At 51.8% G+C, this 13,327-nt stretch overlaps 1 protein-coding gene across 1 annotated transcript in view; it reads right to left on the bottom strand.

The window, feature by feature from the left end:
* KCNJ6 (potassium inwardly rectifying channel subfamily J member 6) overlaps positions 1–13,327 on the bottom strand; it is a 264,898-nt gene that overhangs the window by 177,210 nt on the left and 74,361 nt on the right. Inside the window, exon 2 of the mRNA XM_040483926.1 lies at positions 9,880–9,931. Coding sequence (XP_040339860.1) covers positions 9,880–9,904 — 25 coding nt within the window. The 5' untranslated portion in view covers positions 9,905–9,931. The remainder of the gene's footprint in view (positions 1–9,879; positions 9,932–13,327) is intronic.

Here is a 13,327-nt window from a genome sequence, read left to right as displayed (position 1 = left end):
AAAAGCCTGCGACAAACGTAGGCAGCGACGTTTTTACCGCTGATCCCCTTAGCTCTTTCCTCTTGGCGAAGCCAGACTTGGTGAGTCTGGGAAGTGATTCTCTCCCACGAGGTGCCACGCACCTCCACCTGATTTTAGACTTCTCCGCGCCAGAAGGCAGGTGTTTCCCTTGCCTGCCTCCCCTCCCCAGACAAATTCAGGGAGGCAGTGGGAAGTGGTGAGCCCCAGGGCTGTCCCAGCTTGTCACGAGGAGGGAGAGGGGGCTGGGAGTGGGAGGGGGGAGGGAGGCAGCAGCCCAGCGAGGGGGCTGGTGGGTTCCCTTCACTGGGAATATCAATGAGACAAAGAGGGTGGCACAAGGTAAAACGAGTTCCCCTGCCCGGGAGGTCACATTTGTCCGGGTGTGAGAAAACACTGTGCGCTCCACCCGGGCAGCGTCCCCTCCCCAGTTCCGGTGCTGTGTCCCGAGCTGGAGTCGGTAGATTTCAGTATTCTTCACTGTTCCCTCCAACCACCTGCTCACTCGTGTCCCCGGTGCCTTATCCCAGGCTTCTTAAACGCGCACATGCCCGCATTCTCTTACTCGGGGTTGCCCACACTTGCGTGCTCACACTTGGGTGCCGGGTTGGGCATCTGTCTTACCCTCCAGCCCCACGGCCGGCCTCGGGGTGACCCCGCCGTGGGGGACGCAGCCTCTGATGTCCCCCTCGTCCCCCCTCAGTCTTTCCTGATGAAACCTGTGGTTTGCAGAGCAGTTGATGTGGGGAGAGGGGGAGGAATGGGCGTGGGGGGAGGAGGAGGGAAGGATCAGGAGCCGGTGGCAGGTGGTGGGAGGCTGGAGCAGACTCTTGGAGCCAGGTGGCAGCGTGTGGGAGGAGGGAGGGGAGGGACAGTGAGACGGGGTGGCAACGTGTGGGAGGAGGGAGGCGAGGGAGGAAGTGTGAGGGAAGAGAGTTTAAAAATGTATTTGTTTACTTTTTTACTTTGGGCTGGAGCAAAGGCAAGTGGTGGGCGTGTTTCCCATTCCCTCTGGGACCTGGGTCCCCAGCTTGGACAGGTGGCTGTACACTTGGGTCTTGATCGGGAACCATGGCTCTTCCATCGCTCTGGGGAGTCACCTGAACACCCCGCTGCCTGAGGAGCACAGCCTGTTGCTGGGGCATGTGTGGGTTGGCGGACAGGATAGAGACGGAGTTTTGGCTGATTGTGGCCACAGTGGATGGTGACAGCAGCCTGGCTCTGGCAGCTGCCTCCACGTTGCCAAGCTGGGCTGGCACCATGGTGACTCACGCCTCGAACATCCGCCCTGTGTGTGATCGCCTTGTGTCAAAGGAGTGGAAACTGAGGGAGTCTGCCCCTCAGCCCACTTTCCACTTCTCCTGTTTCTACCAGTCCTAAGAGCTGTGGTCCTTCCAGCTCTCCTCTTGAACACTGGTGGAAAAATCACTTCCTCTTTCTGAGCTTCAACTGCCTCATCAATAAAACAGAAATACAAATGACTTGGTTGTCCCTAAAGTCATGGCAGCCTAGGCAGACAGACTCCCGAGGTGGCCGCCGGGGGACATTCAGGTTGACCACTCCTGCACGAAGCATGTATTGGTGGGAAGCGGTGGTGTGGGTGGACATTGCGGACGGAAGCCTCAGGAGAGTTCTGCAGTCGACTGGCCAATCCCACCATTGCTGCAGAATGAGCCACTGGGGTCTGTTTCGCTTTCTTCCCGCCTGGATCTAGAACAGTGATTCCCAACCTCTCAGCAGTCGCGGACTTTGCTCCCCAAGGCAAATGAAGTAATGTCGGAAGACTGGTTGTCATAAGGCGGGGCGGGAGCTATCAGCATCTGGTGACTTGAGGTCAAGGGTGCTCTTAGACATCCTCCCATGCACAAAACTTCCCAACTCAGAATTACCCAGCTCCAAAGGCGAATGGTGCCCAAGTTGAGAAACCCCGACCTCAATCCTCCGGGTTCCAGAGGGAAAGTGCAGATATCAGAAGAGTTTCTCCGTGACCAAGTCTGACACGGGTCAGAAGGTGGGGGTCAAAGCGATCTCCGAGATCTTGGACAGAAATGAGCTTGAGAAAACGGGTCTAGCCCCATCTCCACTGGCACCAAGATCAGTAATCAATTATACAAATATCAGGCACCCTATGTTGAAATTTACTCACTTCGCCGTTTTGAACACTGTTGTGTGATTCTACCAGTGAAATCCTTTGAATTACAAGCTGTTCCGGGATAGGCTCTTCTGGGGATGGTGAGGGAGGAGCTGACTGCTGGAGGGAGGCTGGGCGGTGCGAGGCAGATGGAAACCACGGGAGCAACGGTCCTGCCTTGAGGGATGGGCAGGGAGAGGCGGGGCGACCAGGCGGGATGACGAGAGCCTACCTTCACGGGGACGAGGCTCAGGCCACCGAGCGGAATGAGGATTAGAGTCCATTACAGGCCCTTCGGCCTCAGAGCTGAGAGCTCTGATTCCACTGAACACGCCCCTGATCTCAACTGGAGAGCAATTATCCTTGAATTTGAAAGATGCTTTCCAGTAAGGACAAGCGTGTGCCTCATAGTGGAAAAAAAAAAAAAAAAAAAAAAGATAACAGCTTTTTGGAGGCACACAGACAGGGAAGCACCTGCTGACTGTCTTCGGCTTTGGATCAAAGGAAGCTTTTCTGCCGGGTGGTAGGACAGAAATGATGTATTGCCAGGGGACCATATGTGCAGTGGGACCTTCTGGATAGATCTCCATTCCGCTGCCCCCCTGAGCTGGTCCCCCTCTCGACGGCCACCCTTGTGCTCCCTCCCCTCGTCCCCCAGGGCAGCCAGGAATGAATACGCAGAAAGGAGGCTGCATGGGTCCTGAGTTACTAGGCAAGACGGCAAAGCCAATCTGGTGGGCGTGAGCGGGTGAGCTGGTTTAGGGATATGATCTAGCTCCGAGGGTCCAGGGAGAACGAGAGAACCGGCCTCTAGGCAGGACTTCCAGAACCTATCCCCAGAAGCACCTGTCAGAGCTGCTTAATAAGGCAAAGGCTGCTTCTGTCAGTCTGAATGCTGGCCTGCACCCAGCCCCGTAGCTCATTAGGGTCCGTGCACCTGCGGGAGGGGGCCGGGCCGGCTCCCCATCCACATGGGGGGCTGGGAGATGAGAAAGGAAGGCGGGTGGGGAGCCACCGGACGGGAGGCAGAAGGGAGACCAGGCGGGCACAAGGACAAACACCCTCCGCCAAGGGGGAAGGCAGAGAAGAAGAGAGGGCAGGGCAGCCAGGGAGGGCTGAGCTTGGCAGGGCCCTGGGGGCTTCCTGGAGACCTGACACTTCCTATCAGAGGGACCCTTTAATTCCCTGAATGGCTTTCGCCGAGGAGCTCATTTAGAGGAGGAGGTAATGCAGCCTGACACAGACCGTGTAATGGCAGGACGGAGTAGTCAAGAGCAATGAGCTGGACTTTACGTTGGTCACTCGTGAGATGATGCTGTGCCTCCCCGTGTGGGCGTGACCTTGCGGCACGGATCTCAGCGTGTAAAGTGTCTGAGTTTTATTGGAAGGGAGAAGGTATGTTTGAAAACGCGCTCCCCGGTGGGTCCGGATTGAGCACCCTGGTGACTTCAAAGAATAGCTCTGCCCTGCCTCAACTGTCCCGCACGGCCCCCAGCTCTCGGTCCAGCTGAGAGGTCAAGGCCTGCCGTGTGTGCTTGGACCTGTGGCTCTGGTCCTTGCCCGCCGGGGAGGGGGCCGCAGGGTGTGCTGTGTTCTCCTAACACCCTGCCCAAGGGGGCCCAGCCTGGGGCACAGACACCCTGTGTCTGGGAGGGCGGGCACCTTCCCCAGGGGATAAGTGGCTTACAATATCCCAGCAAGCAGGACAGGCCCCGGGGGTGGAACATAAAAGGGGATCCTGCTTCCATTCTCCTGGTCTCAGGAACCCTCAGCTGGGGGACAAAGAGACCCTCAAGGCGAATGCTGATACCTGCTTCCTGGAATTCTCTTTGTCTTGCTTGTTCCCACCTGGTTTCCTTTCCTTAGGTATTTCTTCAGGATCTTTGTTTCTCTTCTAGGCCTCGGAAGGAATCTCTAACAGCCATCCCGTTTCCTGAGTAGCTCTAAGGGGCCGCCTCCTTCCATCCCCTGACCTAGGGGTGACGGGGGAGACTTACGGTGTCCCCTGCCATTGCTCAGAAGTGAGTGATCTCCCTGTCCCCTCAGGCTCCAATCCCTCTGTGTTGGGTTAGAGCTGGCCTTCCGCCCTCCTTCCAAGCACCCCTTTCCATGTTGGAAGTTGGGCGCGGCGTTGACGTGTGGCTAAGGCAACAAGGGCAGGAGTGACACGTGTCCCTTCTGGGTGGAGCGTTAAGGTGCCCTGTCGATTTGCCGTGTTCTCTCGCGGCGGTGGAGATGGGCCCTCCAGGTGAGCCGAGCCGTGGCCGGCCAGTGTGGACACGTGGCCTGAAGCAGAAATTAACACGCACGTGGGCACGTGTGGCTGTGTCAATGTGTGCCTGTGTGCGCGCGAAGTGGCAGAAATGCTTTGTTCGCAGAGCATGACCTGGCCTCTCCCGACACTTTCACAGCCGCCCCATTTGCACCTGCGAGAGGAGGGGACCCTTTTCCTACAAAGGGGACCCTGACCAACCGAAGCATTCCCTTGACTCAGTACCTTCAAATCTGAACCCATCACATCAGTGCCTCAAATCACGCTTTCTCCTGCCGGCGTTCCCGGCCCAGCGGGGGGGGCTGGTGGAAGCTTCCACCAGTTTCCTTCCCGATGCGCGCAGAGCCTGGGTAGCGTGCGCACATCCTTCCTCCTCCTCTCGGTCACGTCCCCGGTCACGGCCTCTTTCACACACTCAGGTCCATCCTCGACGGCGGCCCCAGCTCCCGTCTGCCTCTGCTCAGAGTGCCGCCCCTCACCCCTTCGCCCCCTGAGCTTCGACACCTGAGCTGCGCCCTAGTCCTTTGACGATCTGACTCGTGCCCACGTGCCCAGCCATCTGCTGTCTTGCCACCCGGGCTCCTCGCCGAGCCCACATCAGCACTTTGCTCTTCCCTCACACCTCTGTCCGTCCCTGTGCCGGGTGCTGGGTGCCTGACACTCACATTCCCATCGGCCGCCTGGTGGCACCCCCACACCCTTTGGGTGCCTTTACGATGCACATGCGCGCTGCAAGTCCGTGGAAGGAGAGCTTTGCGGGCCATCCGTCCCCAGGCTGCACGCTTGTCCGGCAGCCTCTGCCAGGGCCAGACTCTGCACAGCGGCCGGTGTCCCTTGCCTCCCCAGAACGCAGCGCTCGGTGCGGCCAGGGACCCTGTTTTCCTGCCTTCCCCCGCCTTAACACGACGCCAGGGTTAGGACAGCGTCTCCACACGGAGGGAAGAAATGATTAAAGAAGCCACTGCATTGTGCAGTGATTGTAGCTGCTTCTCCCCCTTCATTTCTTCTGACACTAAACCGTTTCCAATCTAGGCTGACTTTGGGCGGCATCTTGCATCCCGGAGGGATCCCCTCTGCGTTGATGCGGACGGCCGAGACCTCCAAGCACCCACAGAACAGGCCCCCGGCTCTGGTTATGGGCGGTGGGGGGAACCACCCAGCCCCCTCGTCCTCTGCGCCGAGCTGGGAAGGAACCGTCCTGGAACGCTTGGGGCACAGCTGACGTTCAGCTGTGTCTTTGGGAATAGCAACGAGCGGCACTCCTCTTTCCTGTGCAGGTGTGCCCCGCAGAGACAGCGGGGCGGCCGGGGTTGGCCTTGCGGCCTGGCAGAAAGGCTCCTGGGGAAGGACCGGAAGGGATCCTGTGGCTGGCAGAGGGAACGCTCAGGGCACGTGTGCCTGAGAGACGCTGGGCAGGTGGCAGCAGGAAGCCGAGAAAGTCAACCCCTGCCAGCATTTGGAGCGAGCCGCGGGCGGCCTCGTGCACCATTTGCCACCGCGGTGACGACCGAAGACGCGCGGCGCTGTGGGGAAGGAGGCAGAAGTGTGACACCAGCGGGGTGCTGGGTGGGGGGCTTTGGAAAGGGGCCCTGCGTCCTGGAGGAGGCGTCGGGGCCAGCGTCCCTACCCGTTCCGCCCTGTAACCCCCATCACGGTGCGCAAGACGGATATTTGGTTATAATCCACGTTATTCACGGACCCAGGTCGTACGGCTCTCCACCCCCTGCTATATTTGACACGTGCCCTGGAGCTCGAGGTGTGGGGAAGGTGCACCAGCATGCATTGCCCGGGAAGTGAATTATCTACAGGAATCCACATAAGCACAGCCTACCAAGGTAGCTCAGACAGACCATGATCCCAGAGCCCCCAGGTCATTTGCACACCTTTGGACATCTCCAATCTGTCACTGTCTGACTTAGATTCCAGCGGCTAGGGCAGACCCTGCCCTCCCCAAGGTCATCTCCAATGACAGCGCGATGCAAGATGGGATTCCCTTGTCTGGGTCACCATATGCCAATTTATAGACAAGGTTGGCAGTCCCCACTGGGTCAGCCTTTCAGCTTGATTTCACTTAGTGGCTGGGGTAGTAAAGGGTCGGTACCCGAGGGGCAAGCTCAGAGTGATCTCCTCCAATGTGGGTTTTGTTTTGCACCATTTGGAACTGGGCTTCTGGTGGTGTAAATATGAGTATATCCGTTTCCAAGGTGCAGACACAGATTAAAATGTCAACAGGCAGTGGTAAAAAAAATCAATAGCCTTTGAAAGGTTGAAAGTCCACAGCTGGTTAAGGCCAGTGTGCAGTTTCCTAATTTTAGACCGTCTGTGAACACCTCTCCGTGCCTCCTCTCCTTTCTGCCTACTTGTCTTCTTTTGCTTCTTGTGATTTTGTACCTTTCCTCTGGGTCTCTTTTCATATATATTTTTTTCCCGGGTATTTTTCTCATGTGAACTTTTGCTGTCTCCCTCTTCCTCCACACAGCTGATTTTTTTCCTTTCTCTAGTTTTCTTTTTCCTTTTCGTGTCCCTCCTCATTTCAACCGTGCGACATAAACATATTTTGAAAAGTCATCTTACTTTTATCAAATAAAGTTTCTTTTAATTAAACATTTAAAAATCTGCTCACATGGGGCGCCTGGGTGGCTCAGTCGGTGAAGCGGCCGACTTCGGCTCAGGTCATGATCTCACGGTTTGTGGGTTCGAGCCCCTTGCCAGGCTCTGTGCTGACAGCTCGGAGCCTGGAGCTTGCTTTGGATCCTGTGTCTCCCTCTCTCTCTCTCTCTGCCCCTCCCCCGCTCACGCTCTGTCTCTGCCTGTCTCTCAAAAATAAATTAAAATTAAAAAAAAAAAAACCTGCTACCATTTCTGTGTCTTCTGTTTGCCCTTTTTTGTAAAAAAATTGGGACGCTGCATAGGCTTTTTTGAGGTGGCGATTAATAGCCCCCGGAAAAATATATTCCTTCTCCCTGCTCTGGAAGATGAAGAAGTTACCTATCTTCATTACAGTATTTGCATATCCATTGATCACATTTGGACCCGTATGGTGACAGGAGAATTGCAATCCCATTCTGGTTCAACACAGAGATGTTCTCCTAACCAGATGGTTTTCGCTTGGCAGTTTAACAAGCAAAGTGTTTACTGACTCTGAAAAACCATTCAGTGCATTGTGTCCTGGGCATTTGTGGTTCTGTTTATGTCCCTTTTCCCCAGTGGCCATGGATTTGATGTTCCCATCAAATGCATTGTGTCGTAATTGTATGCTAATTCTTTGCTTAGCCTACGGATAGAATCTCCCTACATAATTATGCATTTATTTCCTTGTAGATTTCCTATGTAGAATCAATGTATAGCTGTGTACAACATTATTCCTGAGTTTAGTTTTGATGAAATGTTTATTAGCGTTGACTGCATGATTAACTTTCATAGCGAGGGCCTACAAGAATTCTGCATTTTTTGTAGTAGTGTTCTTTACCTCTGTAAGGCTCAGGCGACTGGACTGTTGGGTGCGATTCCAAGATCTGTTCTCACTCTTTAAATTTCCTTGTGTGTTGAACAAGTCCATATAATCGTTTTCAGAGAAGAATGGCAATACCCTTTCATCTGCCCCAAGGGTTTGGAATTCAATTTTTACAGACTTCTCTTAAGCCAATGGATTCATAGATCAAAGTCATTAAAATTATTGCAGAGGTAACCCGGAAACCGAAGCCCCACAAATCAGCAGTCCAGTGGGGGGCTCTTATTTAAATGCATCTGGATCCCACAGAGGTAGAAAAATTAAAACACCTTTATCAGAAATTGTGACCGTGTCGAAAATATTGACTCGTATAGCACCCTTAATGTTTTATCTACGATTCAGTTAGACTAGTTAAAAAATTCACTGAACTAGAGTATCAATTTCTAACACAGAACTAATTATAAAACCTATTAGCATCACAACTCACACACAACACCATCCAGTTCAATTTGCCCGCACGCTCAAGACTCCATTTGTTGAAAATGATGCTGGGTTCCAGGCCATCGATCCTTCCAGCATTCAGAGAATCTACAGGTCTTTTGTGCTGGTGACTTTGGAGTTAGAGATTAGAACGAAATCTGCAAACGTGCTGTGGATCGTGAATCAGCTGGTGTTGTCCACGGTCCCTGCATATTTTGACCAGGTTCGTCAGTTTTGTGACGGTACTGGCCACTTCACTCTTTCCTTCTAGGTCTGAGAAGAGTGCATTCCGTGACTTAGCTCCTCTCCCTTGCAGAGAACCAATTTGGGGTTTTTCAAACCAAGGAGCAAATGCTTTGCAACGTTCCAGTCTGCAAGACTACTGTCAGAAAGACGGGTGAGGCAGAGACAGGGCAGGGATGATACAGAAATGAGTGTAAGAGAGGCGTGTAAATGCTGGGGGTGGCTGTGCAGTCCCCCTGTGGAGTCATCATTTACATGGTGAAATTAGCATGCGTTCGAGATAAAGGAAATCAGGAAATTAGGGGTTTGGGGTCAGGAATTAAAAAATTCAATGTAAAGAACACTTTACCATCATTTTTTTTCCAGGAGGGGGTACACTTTGGGGGATGAGGATTCATTGACTATGCTACAGAAAGACACATATTTTAATAGTCTCATGATTTAGGAATAGTCGAAGGAGAAAGCAGGGGCCAAGATAAATGTGGGCAAGATTAACGCAGTCGAATTTAATAAGGTGTTCATGGCCCGAATGATGATGGAGAAGTGTCTGCAACCTTCCCTTGTAACTTGAGATATGAATTCTATCACCAGGACAATGCATATTTCCAAAGGGGGAAAAAACCCCCGCGTGGTCTGTTTATTTCATATCCACGCGGTCTTTAATATTTAAACTTCAACGTACAAAGCCACATGTCTCATTTTGCAGGAGGAGGTATTATATTAATCCCTCTTTCCTCTTAAGAGTGCTTTGTGTGTCCCGTTTATCTAACTTACGCGCTTAGAGCCTGATACCACTGATCTGTTCCAAACCTGAATCATTACCAGTTACTTCCGCATCAAACACCCCAGTTTTAAATCCTCGAATCTGAAAATTCGGAAGCACACCGGAAAGGTTTAACAACGACAAGCCATTCTTTCTTTCTTCTCTTTCCATAGGCTGATGATCCAGCCTATGGAATATCTGCCCATAAAACGTGAGCTGACTGTACCTAAACCTCCGAAAAGCGAGATTGGAATTATGGTGGGTCCCGATCCGCAACACAGACCTACAAACAAAACCCCATACTGGGGTAACAATTTCAGCACAGAGTTCAGTCCCACACAAGACGACTTTCAAGTAAAGCACCTTGTAACAGCAACACAATCCCGTCTACGTGAAATAGACCTCGGTGATCACAAGAATGGACGAGAAAGACAGATAATCACAAAGCAATGGGGGTTTTGTGTGACTTTGTGGTTTTCCATTTAAAACCAGAAATAAAGAAGAAATTTCCAGTTACTCACTCATGGATTCTGTCAACCTGGCCATCGCTGTAGTTTCTTCTTTGTGCTTTTTCTGGAGATGAGAAGAAAAGACATTCATGTAGAAGACACCTCTGAAATGGGAACTGACACAAAGGATCAGATACAGCTCTCTTTCTTTCTTTTCTTCCTCCTACATTAGAATTTGGTCACCGGTGATGAACCGAATTTAAAAATCTCATGTTCTGGCTACTACATAATCAGTCACCGAAAAGAGACTTTTAGGGCATTAAAAAACCTTGCCATTGCTCTTGGAAGGGAGTGTCTGTCACACTGATTTTGGATATATATAATTGGTGACGCACAACCAGTTTCAAAACCTCTCTGACACTGGATTTTTGACATCCATATGCCAATCTTTGCTTTCTATTTTCTCCTGGTGAAGCTTTTTTGGTATTTTTGGAGCTGGTATTTTTGCAGTCATTTGATTTCTTTTCTTTTTTTTTTTTTTCTAAAAGCTAAGTAGATTTTATACATTTTTCCTTTGTCTTACTTTTTTGAATTCCTGGGGTCTTTTGAAAGTTATCCCTTTTGATGGGTTTATAACCGTATCTATTTTGGGTTGAAACTTTTTGTTTCAGCTGGGATATAGGTTATTACCCACTGAGTTTGCGAGCCAGAATGATACATACATAAATGGAATCTGTCCTAATTGAAAAATTACTTTGAGCTGTTAAGAATAGTGGTCATCTCGACTGTAAAGTTCTCTTCAGTTTTTTCAGATTTCTTTAATTTCCTTGGGTTCTTAACATGTGCAGTAACTGAAATATTGGCCATTGTTTCACTTTTTTGTAGCCTGATTCTTTTCCTGAGTATGAAACGAATACATGCTCATTATTGAAGAACTCCAAAAATACTGAAAAATTATAAATCAGAAAATACAGTTCTCCCCCAAATCACCCCCCCCCCCCAGAGGAAAATCACTGTTTACACTTTGGTGGAAACCTTTTTATTCCCGTTTCTGTACCTATGAAAATACGCAGATACGGAAATGTAATTCCTTTTTTATAGATATAAATATCTACACTATCCGTACAACATCATCAGCTACTTTTTCCCTTAACACCACATCCCACATCCTTCTAGGTCAGTGCGGTAGACTACAGCACATTGTTAAAAGACTGTATAGCATTCATTGTGGATGAAGGCACCGTGATTTCTTCAAGCAGATTCCATTTAATTTGCTCACAAGTTTCCACTATTTTATAAAATGCTGTGATGAGCATCCCTGAACTCACACCTTGGTGCACCTGTCCTGTTAACTACTTAGGACAAATCTTAGGGTTAGAATTGTTCAGGAAGTAGGGGTACTAAGAATTTTGACACATATCAGTTGTCCCCCAAAACGCTGGATCTGGGAGTGGATAAAAGTATTCATTTCTGGGACACCTGGATGGCTGAGTCAGTGAAGCGTCTGACTTCAGCTCAGGTCGTGATCTCGCGGTTCATGGGTTCGAGCCCCGCGTCGGGCTCTGTGCTGACCGCTCGGAGCCTGGAGCCTGCTTCGGATTCTGTGTCTCCCTCTCTCTCTGCCCCTCCCCCATTCACATTCTGTCTGTCTGTCTGTCTCTCTCTCTCAAAATTACGTGAACATTAAGAAAAGATTTTTTAAAGTCTTCATTTCCTTACATTCTTGCCAACTTGCCCATAGCATGAGAACATTTCCCCCCTCAATCTTGGCCAAACCGATAGGCGAAAAGCCAAGTTTCTTGTTATTTTCTTATTGTCCTTATTCCTTCCCTGCCCTTTTGTTTCTGAACAACCACAGCGTTCCTTCACGAGCAATCAGTACCTCATGGACTCTCTGTTTCACGTGGTCGTGCTCCAGCCCCTCTGCCATCAACATGTCGGTTCCTAGAAGCCAACGTGGCATCTATCACTCCCCGTGGCCACGGTAGAGCGCTGAGCAAGTCACAGCTGCCTGGCTAACGCTTGAGTCGTCGCGGCTCGGGTGCTGGCACGCAGCTCACAGAATGATTATTCACCCTGCTGGCGCCACTCTTCCCAAACTAGAAGAGTCCGCTCTCAGTGTCAACAAACCACTCTGTACATCGCAGGTACGCGTGATTTTCAGGAGGCCTGAACTCACAGCCACGCGATCGGCGCGCTGCCTCTTCCTTAAACTGATCGTTGCCCTTGAGAACAGAAGGACCCGGGAACCGCGACCCACCCTCCTACCTGCGGGGGCATCTGACCCACGATACGCAGCCTGCCGCGTGGTTGCTGCCCGGATGAGGGAACGGCATGACTATGGAGAGGCTAAGAGTGTCAAGAGTGTCAACTGGGGCAGGCGAAGAGCAGCTCGTCGAGGCTCACAGGGATGGGCACAGCGGCTGCTTCACTCTAGCGGTTGCTGACAATTTGTGCATGAAAGCAACTCCAAGGTGAGAATTCCATGACGATCATCCGTGACCTGTAGGACAGGTCTTGTTCTGCCTCTGCCTGCTCTGGGTTGACGATCCATGACAACCCTGCGCCTAGCTCTGCTGTCACCCCCCCTGGTGACACGGTGCCTCCTGGTATCCTGGTGTGTGGCTTGCTTTTCCTTCATTCTCTGGCTCTGTGCTCCTAGGACCTCGCCCTGGATCACTGCTCACTTCAGCTTGGCCCTCCTGCGATGGCCCCAGTGGTGAAAGTCCCCAGAGCACCGGCACCCAGATGCCAGGCATTATATCCTTCTGAGGCCCTGTCAGTTTCGTCCATCTTCCTGTGGGTGGCACCACCTTATTCTTGGGACCCAAGGACCCTGCCACCTTTCGTACCTGGTCCTGCTGGTGGGTCGGCCTTGCAGCTATTTATTTTGAGGGAAGGAGGGAGACACAGAGAGAGAATGAGCAGAGGAGGGGCAGAGAGAGAGAGAGAGAGAGAGAGAGAATCGCCAGCAGGCTCCACACTCAGTGCAGAGCCCTACGCGGGGTTCGATCCCACGACCGTGAGCTCACGGCCTGAGCTGAGATCAAGAGTCAGAAGCTCAACAGACTGAGCCACCCAGGCGCCCCACCCCCTCGCAGCTATTTTCATTCAGATGTGTCGGATGCCCCAGTCCTGGGGAAACCAAACACTGCCTGTATCAGCATTTCTCTCCTCCCTGTCGTCGAATGGAAACTTCTGACGCCAAGGGGGGGGGGGAGGGGACCTTAGAAACCCTACATTTAGCTCTCTCAGTTTGACTCATCCATATCATAACTTATGCTGGGAATCATGGCATCTGTTTCCGTGTTCAGTGGTTCAGTCGTTCTACGGGCTGTCTTCAAACTCCTGTCCCGCCCGCATTATCATCAGAGGGCGGAGGGTTGCACCTGCAACCCCGCTGAAGCACTGACCTCCCACTCTCGGCCCCCAGCAAATCCTCCACCTCGTCTCAAGCTCAGAGCTTCCTCCAAACCAAACGTTCCGGTTACCAGCCTTACAACACTGGAGGGAGGTTTAG

Source organism: Herpailurus yagouaroundi, unplaced genomic scaffold (genome assembly GCF_014898765.1).
Source record: "Herpailurus yagouaroundi ecotype Mexico unplaced genomic scaffold, PumYag 162, whole genome shotgun sequence".
Lineage (NCBI taxonomy): Eukaryota > Metazoa > Chordata > Mammalia > Carnivora > Felidae > Herpailurus > Herpailurus yagouaroundi.
The sequence above is the reverse complement of the archived record's forward strand: the minus strand, read 5'-3'. Positions and strand labels throughout refer to the sequence as shown.